Source organism: Tamandua tetradactyla, chromosome 5, assembly GCF_023851605.1.
Source record: "Tamandua tetradactyla isolate mTamTet1 chromosome 5, mTamTet1.pri, whole genome shotgun sequence".
In the NCBI taxonomy this organism is placed as follows: domain Eukaryota; kingdom Metazoa; phylum Chordata; class Mammalia; order Pilosa; family Myrmecophagidae; genus Tamandua; species Tamandua tetradactyla.
The window spans coordinates 42,224,497-42,246,043 of record NC_135331.1 but is presented as its reverse complement, the minus strand read 5'-3'; the positions used below and the strand labels follow the sequence as shown (position 1 = coordinate 42,246,043).

General features: G+C 39.6%; 1 protein-coding gene across 1 annotated transcript in view; it reads left to right on the top strand.

The window, feature by feature from the left end:
• LOC143683074 (ceruloplasmin-like) overlaps nt 1-21,547 on the top strand; it is a 61,290-nt gene that overhangs the window by 16,728 nt on the left and 23,015 nt on the right. Inside the window, exons 4-11 of the mRNA XM_077159369.1 lie at nt 9,584-9,754; nt 10,415-10,657; nt 12,423-12,588; nt 14,514-14,644; nt 15,139-15,279; nt 15,560-15,771; nt 18,030-18,180; nt 19,039-19,251. Of these exons, the coding sequence (XP_077015484.1) occupies nt 9,584-9,754; nt 10,415-10,657; nt 12,423-12,588; nt 14,514-14,644; nt 15,139-15,279; nt 15,560-15,771; nt 18,030-18,180; nt 19,039-19,251 (1,428 nt within the window). The remainder of the gene's footprint in view (nt 1-9,583; nt 9,755-10,414; nt 10,658-12,422; nt 12,589-14,513; nt 14,645-15,138; nt 15,280-15,559; nt 15,772-18,029; nt 18,181-19,038; nt 19,252-21,547) is intronic.

The following is a 21,547-nucleotide window of genomic DNA, read 5'->3' as shown; positions in this document are numbered from 1 at the left end:
TGACCCTTTAATTAGTATATAGTGTCCTTCTTTGTCTCTTATGATGTCTCTACATTTAAAGTCTATTTTGTCTGATATTAGTTTAACTACTCCTGCTTTCTTTTGGTTACAACTTGCATGGAAGATCTTTTTCCATCCTTTCACTTTCAATCTATTTGTATTCTTGTGTCTAAGATGAGTCTCTTGTAACCAGCATATAGTTGGATTATGTTTCTTAATCCAATCCATTCTTCCAATCTGTATCTTTTAATTGGTAAGTTTAGTCCAGTAACATTCAAAGTTATTACTGAAATGGCATTTCTTGATTTCACCATCTTATCTTTTTTATTTTATTTGTCAGATCTATATATTCTTTTCCCTCTTTCTCTTTGTGTTCTTTAAATTATCCTTAGTGGTACTCTTCAATTCTGTGCCATCCTCCTGACCTCCCTCTCCTGTCTTTTTTTTTTTCCAGCTAGCAGAACTCCTTTTAGTATTTCTTATAGGGCCCATCTCTTGTTGACAAATTCTTTCAGGACTTTCTCGATGAAAGCTTTAATCTCTCCCTCAATTTTAAAGGACCTTTTGGCTGGGTAGAGAATTCTTGACTGGAAGTCTTTCTCTTTCAGGATCTTGAGTATATCATACCACTGCCTTCTCACCTCCAGGGCGCTAGTTGCATAGTCTGAACTCAGTCTTATTTGATTTCCTTTGTATGTAGTAGATTGCTTTGTTTTTCTCTTGCCACTTTCAGGATTTTCTGCTTCTCTTCAACATTTGACAGACTGATCAGTATGTGCCTTGGGGAAGGTCTATTTGGATTTATTCTGCTTGGGGTTCTTTGGGCTTCTGTGACTTGTATGTTTATGTCCTTTATGAGGGTTGGGAAGTTTTCCCCTTTTATATCCTCAACTGCTCTTCCTAGCCCTTTACTCCTCTCTTCTACTTCGGGGGCACCAATGATTCTTATATTTGTGCATTTTGTTTTGTCTATCATTTCCCTGAGTTCCCATTCAGTTTTTTCCATCTTTTTTGTCATTTGCTGTTTTGAGTCTTCGAAGTCAATTATCCTGTCCTCTGTATAACTTATTCTTTCTTCTGTCTCTTCAAATTTGGTGTTGTGTGCCTCTAGTATGTTTTTTATTTGGTCAATAGTCTTTAATCTCTGTGATTTCCACTATTTTTCTATTTATTCTTTCAATTGCTCTTTGTGCTCTTCTACTGTCTTCCTGATCTCCTTTATGTCATTTGCTATCCCACTTATTTTATTAAGTAGAGTTGTATGACCATCTTTGATTAGTTGTTCCAACATCTGTGTCTCCTCTGGTGTTTTAATTTGGTCCTTAGGCAGGGCTACATCTGTCTGCATTGTGAGGTGCTTAGCGTTCTTCTGCTGTCTTCATCTCATATACATATCTTGATCAATTTACTTTGGGAGTTGATTTCTTTCAGTAGTCTAAGGCCTTGTGTTTGCAGGATGGTTGTACAGGAGGGAGCAGGGCATGGGGTGGGCCACTCAGTGTGGTGATTTGTTTCAGGGCAGGTGTAGGTGCAGGTTAAGGATGTTACACTGGTGCTTGTGAACATGGGTGCCCATTGGCCAGGGAGGCTGTAGCTGTGCGGGTGCATCAGTCTGGAGTATGTAACCCTGGTGTGCACTGGTCTAAGGCACGGGCCCTTTGTGTGCATACGTAGAGCAGTGGCAGTAGGTCGGTGTTATGCCTTTGTGGCCTGGGGGCAGATATGACCCAGCTGTGCAGGTCAGCACTTTCTCAGAGCTGGGAAGTGAGACTGAGGGCTGTGTGCGTGCACAGCTCCCAGACTTCTGTAAAGTGTGGTTCCCAGAGCTGAATGACGTGATTTGTGGCCTATGCACATGCGTGAGCCTGGGAATGCTGTAAGCAGATGCGCTGAGCACAGGGAGGATGGGGTGAGGCTCTGTGACACTGTGAGTGGGCAGTGGGGGTAGCCTGGGTATGGAGGTTAGTGCCCCCAAACTTTATGTGCTGGCAACAGCCTGCAGAGAACAGGGAGGGGGAGGCAGTGCTCGGGAGGGGTGCAGGAGAGGTGGGTTGGGCTGCACTTGAGATGGGGGTGGGGAGCAGGTACATGCACTGGGGGCTGGTGGGGTGGGAGCACTGGAGCGTGGGGAATAGGAGTGGGGGAGGGGGTTCATTTGCATGGGGTGTGGGGTGAGTCACAGGTGAGGGTAGCGCACCCAAGAAATGTGGCCTGGCTTACTTCCTAGTCCCGTGTTCCCATCCGTGCACTCCCATGGGCTCGGCCGCTCTGTGCCTCCAGGCCAGGCCCCAGCTTTCTGCCTCTCAGTTCTGCCTCTGCAACCAGGGCTGCCTCACATGGTGCAGAAGGCTCTCCCAGGTCAGTCGCACTCCTGAATTGCTGCCTCAGTCGCCCTCCTGTCCCTTCTCTATCTTTTCCATGGAGCAGGGCTAATCTCAAGCTGCTCTAGTCAGTCATCTTCCCTGAAGTGGGTCTTAGCTGTGGATTTTTCATGGTTACTTTTTATCACGTTGAGGGAATCTCCTTTTATTCCTAGTTGTTTACATACTTTTATGAAGAAGTGTTGGTGGATTTTGTCAAATGCTTTTTCTGCATCATATGAGATGATCATGTGGGTTGTTTTTTTTTCCTTCATTCTACTAATGTGGTGTATGACATTAATTGATTATCATTTGTTGAAATATCCTTGCCTGCCTGAGATAAATCCTACCTGATCATGGTGTATAATTCCTTTAATGTGCTATGGATTTGGTTCGCTAGTATTTTGTTGAGAATTTTTACATCTATATCCATAAGGGATATTGGCCTGTAATATTCTTTTCTTATGGTAACTTTATTTGGTTTTGGTAGTAGGGTGATGCCAGCCTCATAGCATGGGTTGAAGACAACTGCTTTTGTCATCTCCTCTTAAATTTTTTGGAAGAGTTTGCGCCATATTGGGATTGATTCTTCTTGGAATGTGTGGCAAAATTTACTGGTGAAGCCATCTGGCCCTGGGCTTTTCTTCATTAGAAATTTTTTTATTAATAATTCAGTATTTTTTACTTGTTAATGATCTTTTGGTATTTTCCCTTTCTTCTTGAGTCAGTTTAGTTCTATGTTTCTAGGAATTTTTCCATCTTATCTAGGTTATCTAATTTGTTTTTTGTTCATAGTATCTTCTTATAGTACTTTTTATCTCTATGGGTTGAATTATAATGTCCCTTCTTCCAATTCTGATTTCAGTAATTTTCATCCTCTCTGTTTTTGCCTTTGACAGTCTAGCTAAGGGTTTGTTGATTTTATTGATCTTTTCAAACAATCAACTTTTGATTTTTTTGAGTCTTTATTTTGTTTAATTCTCTATTTCATTTATTTCCTCTCAGATCTTTATTTCTTTTCTTCTGCATACTTTAAATTTAGTTTGTTTGTTTATTTGTTTGTTTTAAGTCCTAAAAATCAGAGGTTATCTCTGATTTGAGATATTTGTTCTTCTTTTTTTAAAAAAAACATTTTTATTGACAAATCTTCACATATATATAGTCCACATATGGTGTAAAATCAATGGCTCACAATATCATCACTTAGTTGTGTATCCATCACCATGATTATTTTTAGAACATTTGCATCACTCCAGAAAAAGAAATAAAAAAAGAAAAGAAAAACACTCATGTATCCCATACCCCTTACCCCTCCCTCTCATTGACCACTAATATTTTCATCTATCCAATTTATTGTACACCTTATCCCCCCTATTATTTATTTATCTTTATCCAAACTTTTTTACTCATCTGTCTATACCTTGGATAAAAGGAGCATCAGACACAAGGTTTTCACAATCACACAGTCACATTGTAAAAGCTACATCGTTATACAATCATCTTCAAGAATCAAGGCTACTGGAACACAGCTCACAGTTTCAGGTACTTCCCTCCAGGCAGTCCAATATACCATAAACTAAAAAGGGATATCTATATAATGATATATATATATGTAGATATATCATAAGAATAACCTCTAGAATAACCTCTCAACTCTGTTTGAAATCTCTGAGCCACTAAAAATTTATTTTGTCTTATTTCTCTCTTCCCCATTTTGGTCAAGAAGGCTTTCTCAATTCCATGATGCCAGGTCCTGGCTCATCCTGGGAATCCTGTCTCATGTTGCCAGGGAGATTTACATCCCTGGAGTCATGTCTCACATAGGGAGAAGGGCAGTAAGTTCACCTTCCGTGTTGGCTTAGAGAGAGAGGCCGCACCTGAGCAACAAAAGAGGTTCTCTTGGGGTGACTCTTAGACATAATTATAAGTAGCCTTAGCCTACCCTTTGCAGGATAAGTTTCATAGGGGTGCACCCCAAAATCGAGGGCTCAGCCTATTGATTTGGTTTTCCCCACTGCTTCTGAGAATATCAGAAATTCTCCAAATATGGAAGTGAATATTTCTTCCTTCCATATTTCTTCTTTTTTAATATGAGTATTTAAAAGCTATAAATTTCCCTCTCAGCACTGCCTTTACTGCATCTCACATGTTTTGGCATTTGTGCTTTCATTTTAATTTGCATCAGGATGTTTCCTAATTTTCCTTGTGATTTCTTTTTGACCCATCGTTTGTTTAAGGGTGCTTTGTTTACTTTCCACACATCTGTGAATTTTCCAGTTCTCCCTCTGTTATTGATTACTAGCTTCTTTATTGATTCCATTGTGGTCAGAGAAGACACATTGTATGATTTCAAAATCCTTAAGTTTACTGAAACTTCTCTTGTGACCTAATCTGTGATCTACCCTGAGAATGATCTATGTACACTGGAGAAGAATGTGTGTTCTGCTGCTATTGGACGAAGTGTTTAATATATGTCTGTTAGGTCTAGTTGGTGTTTAGTGTTACAGTATTGTTCAAGTCTTCTATTTACTAATTGAACTTTTGTCTATAAGTTCTGTATTTTATCCATTAATAAAAGTGGTATATTGAAGTCTCCTACTGTTAATATAGAACCATCTATTTCTCCCTTCAAATCTGCCAATATTTGTTATATATATTTTGGGACTCTGCCATTAGGGGCATATATTTATAATTTTTTTGTCTTCTTGTTGAGTTGAGGCCTTTAGCAGTATATAGTGACCCTCTCTGTCCCTTGCAAATGCTTTTGACTTAAAGACTACTCTGTCTGATATTAGCATAGCAACCCCAACTGCCTTTGGTTACTATTTGAATGGTGTATTTTTTTCCATCCTTTCGTTTTCAAAATACCTATGTCTTTCAATTTAAGGTGAGGCTCTTATAAGTAGCTTATCACTGGGCCATGCATTTTTGTCTATTCTGCCAATGTCTGCTTTTTGACTGGAGAGTTTAATCTCTTTTTGTTTAAAGTAACTACTGATAATGCAGAATTTTCTCCTGCCATTTTACTGCATGGTCCTTGTAAGTCTTATACATTTTTGTCTCTTAATTCTTCCATTAATGCTTACTTTCATATGTATTTGATTTTTTTGTATTACCAGTTGGAGTTCCTTCTTATTTCTTTCTATGTGTACTTTTCATTTATTTTCTTTTTGATTACTATGGAGCTAAAATTTAACATTCTAAATCTATAGAAATCACATTTGAGTCGATACTAACTTCAGTAACACATACCCACACTGCTCCTACACGCCTCTGTTCCCCATCTTTTATTTCACTTGTTATAAATTATCTTTTCACATCATATTTCCCAAAACATAGATTTGTCATGACTATTTATGCATTTGCATTTTGAACCTAAAAGAAGTAAAAAGTAGAGTTACATACCAAAAAAATACAATAGAACTCATCTTTATAATTACTCAACTGGTAAGCTTTACCAGAGCTCTTTCTTTCTTTCTGTTGCTTCCATCCATTGTCTAGTGTACTTTCCTTAAATCTGAAGAACTCCCTGTAGCATTGCCAGTCGAACAGGTCTAGGGGTGACCAATTCCCTCAACTGTTTTTTTGAGGGAATGTCTGAAGTTGTCCCTCATTTTGGAAAGACAGCCCCACTGGATATAAAAGTCTTGCTTGGAACTTGTTTTCTGTCAGCACTGTAAGTATTCCATCCCTCTGCCTTCTTACCTTCATGGTTTGAGATGACCAATCAGAACAATTTTACTGGGACACCCTTGTACATAACATACTGCTTTTCTCTTACAGCTTTCAGAACTCTCTCCTTATTCTTTGGGTTTGACAATGTGACTACTGTGTGTCTGAGCATATTTCTCTTCAAGTTTAGCCTGTTTGGTGCTCACTGAGCTTCTTGGATGTGCATAATCATGTCTTTTGTTATGTTTGGGAACTTTTCTGTCATTATTTCTTTCAATATTCCTTCTACCCATTTCTCTTTTCCTCCTCCTTCCGAGACTTCCATAATGCATATATTAGTGTGCTTGATGGTATCCCACAGGTCACAGGTCTTTTAGGCTATTTTCACTTTTTCTACATCTTCTCTCTTTCTGCTTCTCAGCCTGACTCCTATCAATTATCCTGCCTTTGAGGTCACTGCTCCCCTCTTGTGTCACCTGTAATTTGCTGTTGAAACCTTTTAGGGAACTTTTCATTCTGATTAAAGTAGTCCTCAACTCCAGTCGTTTTGACTGGTTCCTTTTTAAAATTTCTACCTTTTTTTTTTTTTTTACATGGGCAGGCACCAGGAATTGAACCTGGGTCCTCTGGCATGGCAGGCAAGCATTCTTGCCTGCTGAGCCACCGTGGCCCACCCTAAATTTCTACATTTTTATTGAAATTCTCATATTGTTCATTCATTGTTCCCATCATATCCCTTAGTTGATTTTTTTTCTTCATCTCCTTGAGCACATGGAGAATCACTTTCTTTTTTTTTTTCATTTTGCTGTCCTGATTGTTGCTGCTGATATTGGTGAAGAGAGTCACTTTCTTAATGTCTTTGTCCAGCATATCCACAATCTGGCCTTCTTCATTGATGTTTTCTGGATTTTACCTTCTTCCTCTGAATGGGTCATCATTTCCTGTTTCTTTACTTGTCTAAATGATCTTTTGTTGCATTGTGCACCTTAATATTTAAAAATGTTAATTACGGAGTTTAGTGTCTGAACTGTCTGTTCCTTGAGTTTATTTCTAGCTGCTGTTATGACAGACTTTTCTTTGAGTTCCTGGAGCGAATAAAACCAAAACCCAATGTGAAAAAACCTTTCACAGTCTTTGCAAATTGGCTTTGCATTAGCCCTTGCTCTTCGCCGTTCAGTCCTCCTGTCAAGGTCAGCTGGAGGTCAAGGCAAAGTGCAGGGTCCTCCCTGTCTCTTCTGAGCCTGCATCTTGTCCTGACATGGAGCTTCCTGGTGGCGTTAGGAATTCCCTGTTCATAGGAATCTGAATGACCCTTTTATTCCCTGTGAAACCGACTTTCTCCCTCTCTGGAGTGCCCTACTGTAAGACTTAAGACAGATAAAACTTTGTCTCAGACTGTTTGACTTAATTTTTTCTTGCACTGCTTTAGTTGTCCCAGGCTGTTTTAGCCTGGAGGGCAATTCCTGGGTAGGAGGTGGGGCAAGCAAGCCCAAGAGGAGTTCCCTAAGGTCAGCCAGAACAAGGCCAGGGACCCACAATGGAAGCACGGACCAGCTCCACACTGCCCGGGGGAGGAAGTAAGGGTGGGGCCAACAAGGGTGCCAGGAGCTTCTCCTGTGACTTTTGAAGCTGCATCTTCTTAGGTGGGCACTTGCCTGGTTAATGCAAACCTTTGTTTTCTATGTTTGGAGGAAGAATACTGTCAATAAGACTTCTCTGCCATTTTTTGTCCAAGGCAGACTGGAACAGTGGCTGCCTCCAGAGCAGGGTCCCTAGTGATTGGAAGGAGCTGACCAAAAGCAGCGAGCAGTGATGGGAATGCACACCTGGGGATCTTAGGGAGCTCGGTCTTTGTATCCCACTCAGGTACTGGCAAACTGTACCAGCAGCCAGGTTGACGGACCCCACTGCTGTCTGCAGGGAGGATGGGGAGTGGGAGATGGTAGCTGCAGCACAGAGAGTGAAATTCACAGTTATTTACAATTTACCGGCCTCTTCCTTCCACTCTTCCCTGGAGGCTGCACAGTGTTCTACTAGACTCTGGAGTTCCTGTCAGTTCAATTGCTCTTCTGGTGGAGGGACTGATTTCTGGAGTACTCTACTCTACCATCTTTCCACAATCTTCTCTGGACATCATTCCTGACAGTCCCTTCTCCCTCACACTCCACCAAACCTATATAATCATCCAGTCCTGCCACTTCTACCTCCTGAACATGGTTAAATCTGCTCAACTCTCTTCCAGCTTCACTGATCTTAACCTATCATCTTTACCTATATACCCACAACATCCTCTTAAACTGCTTTACCAGCATTTCCTCTTCAGTTCTTCTCTACCTGGCCATCAGAGAGACAATTCTGAAAGGCTAAACTGATCTTGTTACTCTTATGCTTCGAATCCTTCTTTGGCTGCAGGTTACTCTTAGTATAAAAGCCAAGCTCCTTTTCTCTTACTCGCTGCCTGGAATCTTCTCTCCTGACACACTCCAGCAAACTCTCACTCAATCCTTAGATGTCACTTGAGGAGTCACTAGTAAGCTTACCATGCCCAAGATTTCATTAGATGGCTCCTGTTCTTTCCTATCATAGACCTTCATGTATTATAGTGTATTACTTATTTACTGATGGGAGCCATCCTAGTTTATAAGCTCTCCAAGTGTAGAAATCCGTCATTCAATTTTCTGAGCCACATACTTGCCATAGCACCTAGCACATTACAAATTCTCAGTAGATATTTGATGAATGCGTGCATATTAATTAATTAATTAATTAATTGACATGAGCGACGATTGTGCTCGATGTAAGGAAGCACAAAGTTCGAGATTTTGTACGTAGAACAATTCCATACGATAGTGGTTATCAGATATGGTCCCCTCCTGATTCGAAATAAAAATGAAATAGATTTATATATAAAAAGTGCATCTTTTGTAACCCCACAACTCAAATACTTATATTTTTGGTATGCTCTAACAATGAACAAACCCTGTAGATAATTTTTCAAATAAACATAATTGTATCTGTGATGGGTTGGAGCTGTCTACCTCAGAAAACTATGTTCTTCAACTTCATCTATTCCTGCGGGGGTGAACCCATTGGAATTAGAACCTGCTGATGGCGTTAGTTCAGTTAAGGTGTGGCCCAATTCAGTGAGGATGGGTCTTAATCCCATTACTGGAGTCCTTTATAAACAGAATGAAATTCAGACAAAGAGAAGGTCTTGGGAAGCAGGTAGCTGAAAGTCAACAGAACCTGGAGGAGATGGGAGAGACTGCCATGTGCACAGCCAAATGATTAAGGAACCCAGGCCCAAGCCACACCAATAACCAGCCCCAGAATGCTAGTCTCTGGGGAAAAAAGCATGGCCTTTAGATGCCTTGATTTGAACTTTGTTCCTAGCCTCCAAACTGCAAGCCATTAAATTCCCATTGCTTAAGCCAACCCATTGCATGTAATTCGCTTGAGTGGCCAAGGAAAACTAAAATAGTATCTATGACATAGCCATGATTATTATTTTATGAAAAATCTAAAAAAATAAATTGTTCTTTTTGTTTCAGGGACACTGAATGGAAACAATGAAAAAAATGTTGACAAGTCCTATTTTCTGTTGTTTACTATAATCAATGAAAATGAAAGCTGGTATATCAATGACAATATTAATACATTTACTGAACCTGGCAAAGTTAACACTAGTGATCCCGGCTTTGTGGCGAGCAATAAAAAGCCTTGTAAGATCAAAAATAGAATTTCTCATTCATAATAACTGCAATTCTATTTTCTGTATTCTGTTTGGTAATTTCCCTTGGTTTGAGTTTGTTTACATATGAGTTTAAATATTTTGATTTTTCACTCAGGGTGTTCTGTTTGATATACAAGGCATTTAGTAAATTCTATTGGTTTCCAAAGTTCCTTAACTTGTTAAATTAGATGCATGAACTTGTTTCCTGAAGTCTGATATTTGATCAAAAGGAGATGGTAAAAACACATTTAGGGGAATAAATGATCATGGAAGGGTAGAGTCTTAACTGCTCATATATTTTACAAAACTGTGTTTCTATCCAACATAAAATTTTTCAGAAAAGAATGCTTTCAGAGTCTGTCACCTTAACCTCACTTTCTTTGAAACTCACTTTCTATTCTTTCCCCCATTTCACCACTGCCTACCTTTCAGCTTACTTCTCCATCTAACTGTAAACATTTTCATCCTGACACTTCTAATTATATATATTTATGACATTTTCTGTGTGATATGAAGCAAATACTACCTTCAAGTATGAATGAAAACAAGTTTGATGCTGCAAGGTTAATATAATGAAAAAAATATGTAGCATTTATACATGTGGCATTGCTGTACTCCATTTGATGGGTTAATATGTATTTGTTTTTAGCAATAAATGGGTACCAATATGGAAATCTTCCCAATCTCACCATGTGTGCAGAAGACAGAGTCCACTGGCATTTTGTTGGCATGGGGGGTGCGGTGGACATCCATCCCATATACCTCCATGGACAAACTCTGCTCTCTCGGAATCATAGAAGGGACACCATCACTGTCATACCAGCCTCACTAGAAGATGCTTACATGGAGGCCAAAGGCCCAGGAGAGTGGATGCTGAGCTGCCAGATTTACGGTAGGGATTTATTGCCCACAAATACTTATTTATTCAGAGAAGTGCATGCTCCCTCCTTCTTTTCTTTCTTCTTCCCTTCCTTCCTTTCCAGCAAAAGTCTATTCATTTATTCTTTTTGTTTTTTGGCATGGGCAGGCACCAGAAACTGAACCCAGGTCTCCGGCATGGCAGGCGAGAACTCTGCCACTGAGCCACCGCCCCACCACCCTATTCATATATTCTTATAATTGCTCATTTTTTTTTAAAGACTGGAAGCAAATAAAAATTAAAAGAAAAAACACAAAACTGTGGGAGGACATAGCAAAAAAAAAAAGAAGAAACAAGGGAGAAAGCTATGGGATCAATCAGCCACGTAGGTTTTAGAAACTTTTTCGATTGGATCTAGGGCTGACTCTGTTGTGTCTGCAGAGATGTGGTGGGAGACCTGGCAGAGGGCACGTCTCTGACTGAAGTAAGTAGAGGAGGGGGGCTGACTGCACATTTTAACCTGAAAATGATACCCATTTCTAAACGATAACCATTTTATCATTAATTCCAATCTTTGAATTCCAGTAGCCATTGAGTGGCTTCTCTCTCCCACAGCCCTGAAAAGTGCGCAGCACAGAGTAAACCTTGATAACTATTTGTGGTTTAGCTGTTAGACTGATTAAGTGGGGTAGTTAGTGGGGGCAAGAAAATGGAAGTCCAGTGTGGTTGGCTGAAGACAGCTCACACTGGCTCAAGACTGTTAAACTGAGCCAACTGTTAAATTGTTAACAGCTTCCTATTGGCCTCAGTGGAAATACTTACACCGCAAAAATAAAACGGCAAATGCTGTAAATCAAGTTTATTGTTTGTTTCTTTTTGGAGACCCAATTTAAGAGCACAACGCTAGTCCAAACCAACCTTACCTCTTGCCCAGCTCCCTCCTCAAAGAGTAACCATTGAAATCAATTTGGTGTATACTTGCAAAACTTTTACTACCATTTTCACCCACAAATAGATGAACAGATAGAATAAAGATACATAGTTTCGTTTAGTATTTAGCTCTTACATAAGTAGATCACATTATATACAATACTCTGCTGCTTGATTTATTTATTCACCAGTATGTCTTGAAATCCATTCCTTATATATCTAACTCTTTCTTTTTAATTTTTGCATGTTTTCCATATTTTAGGAATATGGAATTTTTTTCCTTAATTTATTTAACTATTTGATTACTGGTAGACATTTAATTTTCTTCCCCCCCCCCCTCTTGTTTTTCTTTATAAACAATGCTACGGTGAGCACTTTTGTACATGACTCTTTGTATAACTGAAGCGTTTTTCGTTTTAACAGACACTTCCAAATTGCCTTATGCTAGTTTACACCCCCACTAATGATGCTCATGGCATTTCTTCCTGCCTGCCAACTAATTAATCTGATAAACCAAGTTACTCATTAGTGACTATTGATGGGAGTTTTGTCTTTATGGACGAAACATGTTTTGGACCAGAGACAGTCTCAGTGTCTCTCCTTTATGGAAGTGCTCTCTTCAACTAGAAGATGAGTCAATGAGTCTAGTAATATATGTCCCTCTAATATTCATCTTTGTGTCCTGCTTTCTTTTACACTTGTTTCATACACTTTAGATTTTTTGGCACAGATTTCATAAATAAAATACCTTGTTTCTCAAAGAAAGCAGATGTTTCCATAATCTTGACTACAATTAAAAATATATATGGGCTTAGCAAATCTTTTTTATTTTTAATAATATTCTCTACACGGTCTTATTGTTTTTCAGAGAGTATGAAGGCTTTTTTCAATGTAACAAATTGCCAAAAACCTTCAACAGATGCTACTGGGGCACAGGTTGTAAATTACTACATTGCTGCTGAAGAAATCCTATGGGACTATGCCCCTTCTGGTATAGATTTCTTCACCGGAAAAAATTTAACAGCACCTGGAAGGTTTGAAATTCACTGCTTGAAATATGTATGGTTAAATGATAAAGATAACTGAATTTTTTATAACCCTGATATTCTTTTAAAGGATTTAAGGTACCATATAACAAAATATAAATATTAATGAAAATCATACTTTTATAATAACAGTAAAAAATGTATAACAACCAAGAATGGTAAAGGGTGGAAAATAATTGTAGCCGATCATCTAGGTTAACAATTATTTACCAAAGCAAATGAAAATATACTACTCGTTTTTTTTCTTAGCTTTATTATTATTTTTTAACCCAGACTGTGTCTTCATATAGCCAGAAAGTCCTGAGCAGCTTGCATGGATGAATGGCAGTCCCAAGGGAGGGGAAGCCCTGTCTACTCTGGGAGAAGAGAAGGTCCTTGAGCTACGTATGGCCAGGGCGCTTTGCTTCTCACACCAGTTCTGCAAGGAGGCGTGTTCCCTCCACGATGACGTCACTCTAGCAATGGCGCTTCTTCAGGCTGAAGACAGAGTCGTCCTTGTCACTATGCCCCTCTCTTCAGACCCTGCCCACCAACCAAATGCATCAGCTTCACCTCCCTGCCTTTGTACCTGCTCCATCCTTCTTACTAGAAAACTTCACAAATTCCCAACCCCTTACTCCTCTACCCTCAACTCACATGTCACCAACTTTCCTAGCGCCAAATTTTAAAACGGATTCATTTAATACCTTTGAGACATTTAACAACATAGCAGACAACAGTATTCATAACCATTTAGGGAGTCTCAAAAGCATTCTTCATGGGTAGTATACTCCCTTGCTAAGAGCCGAAGGCATAACTGAATGACTTTCTATGCCATCTTTAAATCATATCATCTAAACATTAACTCAATGACACTTAAGAATATATTAGCAACTGTTACTTTAATGACCAAAACCTAAGACCGAAATACAGCACTGTGAATCTGCATTGAAATATGCCAAAAAGTACTTAATGACCCTGAATTTCTGACAGCTGTCCTGCTCAGTATCTATTTACCAATTTGGAGGTTACAGGGATTTAATTCTTCTGGTCTACTGAATGAAAGTTACATGTCAGAAATGATCAGGTTCTAAAACCACCAAAAAGTAATAATGCTTTCTGTGGCATTTGATTTATTTTTCTGTAATTCATTCACAGAAAGTTTAAGAAAGCCAAGAATATTATGTCCAGTGAATATTTTCTCTTAACATTTGAAACTCATCAATAAATTAATCAATCTGGGTAACAGAAATGTTATATTAATTGTGAAAAGGTTATCTGGGCTTACAGCAAAAATTAGATTCAAGATTAAGTCTTGCTTTCATTTTACATTGACCACTATAATTGCAAATCAATAGATTCTTTTAGCTTGTTTGGTTCTCCTAGTTGTGAAATTCCAGGGTATCTTAGCACAGCAAGCTCTCACTTCATTGCTAGGGAATACTGTTTCTGAGGGGAACCCAGATACATATATTTTTAAACATACAATAATAATAATAATAGAATGAATATCTTAATAGTATAGCATCTCTGTACATAGTTATTTTGAAAGCAGTGTTTATTATTTTCCTGAAAAAAAATCAGAGCATCTTTAATATTTTTTTCCCCAAAAGAAAAATTTTAGATAAATGATTAAGTAGAGAGCAAATATCGAAATATACAGATACACATACACATGCATAGACCAAAGACTAAAAGGAGACCAATGAAAATATTAACAATAACTCTAATAAATGGTGGGATTATAAAGAACTTAATTTTCTTTGTTGTATCTTTCCTTATTTTCCATGTTTTCTATAATGAATATACACTACTTTTATAATTAACAATGAATTATATATATATATTATAACAGATATGCATAGATTCTTCCTTTCTTTTCACATTATCATATAAATATAAAAGTTCTTCGTGTATTTAATTCCTCTGCACAGTGAATCTCAGAAATACTTTGAGCAAAGCAACAACAGAATTGGAGGAACTTACAAAAAACTTGTTTACCGTGGATACACAGATGCTTCCTTCCAAAAACAGACGGCAAGAGAAGAGCATTATGGAATCCTTGGTAAAACGCTCAGTATACCTTGCTAGGTTATGTATGTCATTTTTCCAAATTCTATGCAATCAAAACAATATTCACACAGTTTTATTTACACAGTTTTAGAGAACTTAGCCATAACCTTATAATCTTATGGAAACAAGGCATTTCTGATTCACCCAATGAATCTTTTTCTTTTCATTTTTTTTAAATTTCTTTTTTATTGTTGTTATTTTAGTTTTTACACCCAATGGCTTTTTTTTTTTTTTTTTTTTTTTGGACCCAATGGCTTTTAACTGCATTCTTTGTTCCCCATAAATCTAATGGGATTAATATATTCCTGTGATCCAAAATGAGTTTTCTAAGACCCTGAATCACCTAGACCTCTTGCAGTAGGAGGTAATTCAAACCCATGGCGTCATCCCATTCCTTCGCTCCTAGGAGAGCCTCGCCCAAGCAGTACAGACTGACAGTTATGGTCATGAAAACCGAGGACAACTATTAATTCTGTTGGTTTCTAGGCCCTGTCATTAAGGCCGAGGTGGGACAGAGCATCCGGGTAACATTCTATAACAATGCTTCCCTGCCACTCAGCATTCAAAGTCATGGGTTGCGTTACAACAAGAGCAACGAGGGTGCCTTCTACAAAACACCTGGAAAAGGTAAGTAGAGCTCAAGGTGGGCCCAAGCAAGCCATACTGCAACATAATATCAGCAAGAAAATAAAATTCCTTCTAAAATTGTTGTCCAGCCTCCTTTTCATACCACAACAACTCTGTGCCCTCCTTGTGGCAGAGTTATTCCTTCAGCCACCCCATTCGATTATCACTCAAGGGGCTGCAAGGTAAGCAAGAGACAGCCCTTGCTCTGAGAAGATCTCAGAGTCTGGCCCAGTGCATTCACGGTCCCGGGTTCTCTTTTATAAAGTGTATCTCTTGCTAGGTACTCCCACACCATCGTCACATGTGAGTCCTGGTAAAACATTTGTCTACACATGGGAAGTTCCAGAAGATGTGGGTCCCACCTCCACGGATCCCAATTGCTTGACTTGGCTATACTACTCCTCGGTGAATGAGGAAAAAGACACTAACAGTGGCCTTGTGGGGCCTCTCCTGGTGTGCAGGAATGGAAGTCTTGGAGAGGACGGCAAACAGGTGAGCCAAGGGGCCTGTGTCCAGGGACTCCTTGGAGGGCTGCGTGACACAGAACTTCCCAGACCCAGTGGTGTCCCAGGGCCACAGGAACCAGCAGTTTCATCTTCCGTATGCTGATGCCTCCCAAATCTATTCTCTTCTGAACTATACTGAATTCTATCTCCTCCTGCCAAATGAACTCCCATGCTGGTATGGCCACCACACACCTCAAATTCCACTCGACTTTTTTTTTTGGATGCTGTATAGTGGGGGTCACATTTCAGTCTTTTTCCATGTGAGTATCCTGTCATTACAACACCATTTGTTAAATTTTGGTTTGTTTGTTTGTTTGGGGGAAGTTCATGGACCAGGAATTGAACCCGGGTCTCCTGCATGGCAGGCGAGAATTCTACCACTGAGCTACCCTTGCACCCCACACTCTGCTATTTTAACCTTTAAACCTTTCTCTGAATAGCTACTAAACCATCCCCCACCTTCCCGAATCAGCCTCTTTTCCTCTATCTTGTCTCTAAGTTAATGGCCTTACCAAGCCTGAGACTTCTTTCAACAACTCCTTCTTTCTCACCTCCAACATGTAATCACCAATACCGCTGTCTTATTTTAGGTGTCTTCTGAGTTGGTTTAACTTCCTAAGTCCTCTGCTAATTCTCATCCTACTTCAAAAACACTCCCCATCCCTCCCTGCCAATCCTGGGTACAGCACTCCCCAGACCAAAAATCACCCCCACAGGAGGCCAAGACAAGTTGCTGGCTAAGAGACCAACATACGACCTTTGCTGATCCTTCCAGATTCATGTCCCCCCTCCTCTCTGTACACCCCACTTTGACTATCCTACAGAGTTAGTTCGTTAGTCTTTGTGGGAGGAAGGCTGGGTTATATCTCTTTGATTTTGTACCTCTTCTCTCTGTCAGGGAGGGTCTTTCTGATGAAAAAGAGACATTTTGAAGACTCAGTCTGAGGGTCTCTTCTTCTGGAAAATTTCCCTAACAAATCAGGGATTGCCATAGTCCGTTGTGCATGTCTCTTTTAGAGAATTTTTCTGTGCAATTATTTTAACTGGTCTATCCCTCCCACTAGACTGTTTCTTGAGAGCATGTTCAAGGTTGTTTGTTTCTCTGTTTTTGTAACCACCATAGTCCCTCTCTGGCATTAGTAGATGCTCACTCAATAAATACTTGATGAATAAGGTTCCCTTCTTCCTTATTCACGAATGAACTAATATCCAAGTACTTTTTTGCCCTTATATTAAAAAATTCACATATAATAAAGTATACATACCCAAATACAAATAAATGCGTCATTAACTTTATGCTTACTTACAACTACAAATGTATATTTGCATTCATGTATATAATAAAAGTCAAGTGAAATAATCTCTTCATTCTTATCATACCTATAATTTTTATATCTTGTCCAACAATATAAATATCTAATTTCTTTAGAAAACCTAAAAATGCACCTTTCTATAATTGAAAACACTTTGTTTAATTTACTTTCCACAGAGCACTTCATAGCATTCTTTGTACAAAGCTGCTATAAATATCTATGGTCATACTGTTCAGCTTTGGGAGTTTAGATGTAGGGGTTTCTAGAGTAAGAAATTTATGGAAAAAAAAAGCCATAGAAACTTCTCCCAAGTTCTTTAATTCTTTGATAAATTCATTCACTTGGATTCACTGTGTCTGGTTATGAACTCATAGAATAAGTTCCGCTGAAGTTCCATGGGCACTTAAAGACTGGAAAAGCAATGCACAGAAAATAGTAACAGTTTTTTAGGGAGCTCACAAACTGGGCAGCGGGTCCTGGTGGCCACAGGAGGTTCAGAGCAGCAGTCAGCACCCAGCAGGTCACAGGGGGTTCCATCAGGTAAGAGCAAGGAAGGCACAGAACCAAGATGAGCTTTGCAAGATCATAAACACGTTTTGTAGAAGTTGCTGACATGTGGCAGGAGTGGTTCTAGTACAGGTAGCTACTGTGCTTAGGAATACACATGGGCACTTTCAGACCTGCCTACAGGGAAATGGGGAACGGGTCGCTTTATCTAGGAGTAAACGGCTCCTCCAGTTTATGGCCTCACAGATGCCTTTATATAAAGTGCCCACAAACCAAGATATTAATTGGCCAGATTTTTCACAAGTATAAAAAAAAAAACCTTTATGGAAATCCTGTATGCAGATACAGATCAACCATTTCACTAGATTTTGAGTGTGAATCTTCTACCCTTTGGGTCTGTTCTTGTGTCTATTCTCATCCACAGAAAGGAATAGACAAAGAGTTTTACCTGCTTGCCACAATATTTGATGAAAACAAAAGTCATCTCTTGGATGAAAATATCAGAACATTTACCACAGAGCCTGAAAACGTGAATAAAGAGGATACCGAGTTCCAGAACTCTAACAGGATGTACTGTAAGAGAGATTATAATTTACAAAATGAATGTATTAAAGGGTTATTTCATTTCATTCTACTTAAAGAATCACAGATTGCTTAAGAGAGATTCACATATTTTCCCCAGAGACTTGCTAATATTTTTCATGTTTCCTTAAAATATACTTTTCTGATAAAAATATCGACTACCAGGGTGATTATTTTGAATTCAATTTACTAAATATTTCTCAATGTCTTCTTGGTGCAATACTTTATTTTAGTGATTGTTAAATGTAAGACAGAAAGATGACATAGTTCTCTACGGCTAAATTTGATGGAGTGGGTAGAATGGGGTGTTTGCTGATGGCTGGATGGCTGCTTTTTTTCTGTGCATGCTGTATGGCGGGGGTCACATTTCATTATTTTTCCATGAGAGTATCCCCTTATTGCAGCACTATTTGGTGAATTTTTGTTTTTTTTTTTCTCATTTGTTTGTTTGGGAAGTGCATGGGTCTCCCACACGCCAGGCGAGAATTCTACCTGTGAGCTACCTTTGCACCCACCTTGTTGGTTGCTTTTTGAAGAAGGTGTGGTGTGGTGACTGATGACATAGGCATGCAACTGTCTCCCTGGCCCTGGTTCTTCAATTCTAAAATAAAAAGGGGGTTCAAGGCTGATCTAAGAAAAGGCCATCTAGCTCTGTCATTCGCTAATTCCTTAATGTGCTTGCAGCCCCCAATGGAGTGATTAAACAACAACAGGAATGAAGAACGTTGTATGTAAATCAGTGCTTTCCTGCAGGAGTGAACTGTTTCATGATTAGTGCTTTGTTCTGCATTTCAAAAGATGTCAAGAACTGGTCATTTAAATACTCGTTTTTTGTCACGAATGTCTTGCAGCTTTGAATGGATACATGTACGGGAACCTGCCTGGACTGGATCTGTGCTTAGGAGACAACGTTTCCTGGCACGTTCTGAGTGTGGGATCAGAGAAAGATTTACATGGGATATATTTTTCAGGAAATACCTTCACTGCTTTAGGGGCAAGGATGGACACTATAAGTCTGTTTCCACATATCTCTGAGACACTTTTTATGAAACCTGATTCCACAGGTAAGTAGGGCATCTGCTCTTTCAGCCAGAAGCACATCCAAGCATGCACTAGATACTCTGTTGGTATAGAAAAGAAAACAGAAATGATACAGCAATGCTTAGAAAGCTTCCCATTGGCCTGTTCCATTTAATTTATGTACACATTAGCATATCATTTTCCTGTAGACATAATCCCCTCGGCCTTATCCCATTCTCTGTCTTTCACAGCCTCCAGGCTTTAACCCAACCTACACTTTTTAAACGCATCGAAAGTGTTGAAAACATTTAAAAGTTTTGAAGTATTTTCACTTGTTTTTGTTCTAATATGTTCTGCATTTCATGTTGTCGTTTTCCATTTATTTCCCTGGCCTCCCTCCTGCTTCTGTTTGTTTGTTTGTTTCCAATCAATGACTCGCAATATCAGCACACACTTATGTATTCATCCTGCTTCTGCCTTCCTCTCTCCACCGGCTTCCTTACTAGCTTTGCTCTCTGCATAATTGTTGTTTTAACCTCAGTGAGGTTTATCCTTGCCTGATAAATGGGGGGCGGTGGGGGGGGCACCTCAATCAGAGAACTGTGTGGATCAAAGGGGAGCTAGTCAAATAACAAAAACGAAATTAAAATTAAAAAAGGGGAACTAGTACCCCCCTGAACCTAAGTCACTTATTTGTAAAATAAGGATTATAATAATTTATAATCCACATAATGGAATAGACCAAGATCAGATGAGATAGAGTGTAGTAAAGTGTCCGGTATTTGATTGCCTTTCAATAAAACTTGAGTTCCTCCTTTTATGCTGCTGATCTACCCCCACCCAAACACACACATACACACACAAATCCATCCATCCTGGCTAAAAACCACTGGCACAAACCATATACTGGCTACACAATAGACTAGCCACTCTAAAGACCATGGATAATCATTATTATTATTATCATTTGTGGTACCAAATATTCATTTGACTGAATTTCCCACATTACAAAATTTCCATTCTACTTTTCGAACAGAGGAAACCGGTGATTAAGAGCAATCGGAGGGTGATAAAGAAAAACTTTTCTCCAAATCTCTTCATCTCCACGGCACTCACACACGCACCCAGGGGAGGGGAATCTCTGCCCGCTTCTTCCTCTCCTTTCCTGTGCAGATGTTTTCCTAGACTTAGCCTTTGCCTTCCTGTCATTCCCTTTCCTCAGTGCTCTTGGTCACAACAGACATGTCATGATGCTTACGACGTGTCAAACCCGGGGCTAGTGCCCAGACAGGGATCATTTCCTTCCAAACAAATTCTCTTTCCTAAACCCTCTGGGTCTGAATATTTTGCTTCCTCATCAGTCTTCTCAAATTTTAGCTCCCATTAAAAGTAACAGCAACCACAGAAAAATGCACAGAGTTGAAAGAGATGATTAGTGCTAAAAAAAGGAAACAGAAAATTGCCAAAGTAAAAGAAAGAAAACTGGGATTTGGATGGAGTTGACTGGCCTGAACCAAGCTAGAGTTTTTCTTATTGTCACCGGTTTGCATTCTTAACTTATAAATCCAATTCCCTTCAACGTCTCTCTATTGCCTCCACTGCCACCACCCTAACCCAAGCCACCATCAGCTCTCGTCAGTTCTTCTTATAGCTTCCTAGCAGGCCTCCTTCCTTCCACCGTTACCCACTCTGATCTATCCTTCACACAGCTGCCAGAGTGCCCTTATGTCATGCGTCTACTGGGAACCCACAGCGCTCCCATTTCGCAAGCTGCTCATTCCTTCCCGTGATCCACGAGGGCCCCTGAGACCTGGCCCTCCACTCCCCACCATCCTCTCGCCTACTACCCTTGACCTTGCTCCCTCCACTTCAGACACACAGACCTTCTTAGATGTTCCTCAGACACACCCAGGAGGCCCCTAGGTGGGGCCTTTGCTCCATCTGCTTCTTCTGCCCAATTGCTTTGCCCTCACATGGCCACAACTCACCTCTCTCGAGTCTTTGACCAAATGTCCCTCTCCCAACAAGGCTTGCCCTGCTCATGCTATAACCACGTTGGTCATGTGGGCGATGGTGATGCAGTGGGGAGTTCTTCCCTGCCATGCTGGAAAACCGGGTTCACTTCCTGGTGCCTGCCCAGGCAAAAAAAAAACAACAACACATTGGTCATTTCTCTCTCAAGGCCCCCTCCCCACTCAGAATGCTAATCCCCCTTACACTGTTCTTTTATTCACAGTACTTATCCCCTTCCAACATACTATAAAAGTTTCTTAATATGTAAAATGCCTGTCTTTATACCGTCCCCCAAGTAAGCTGTGAGAGCAAGAATTTTTGACAATT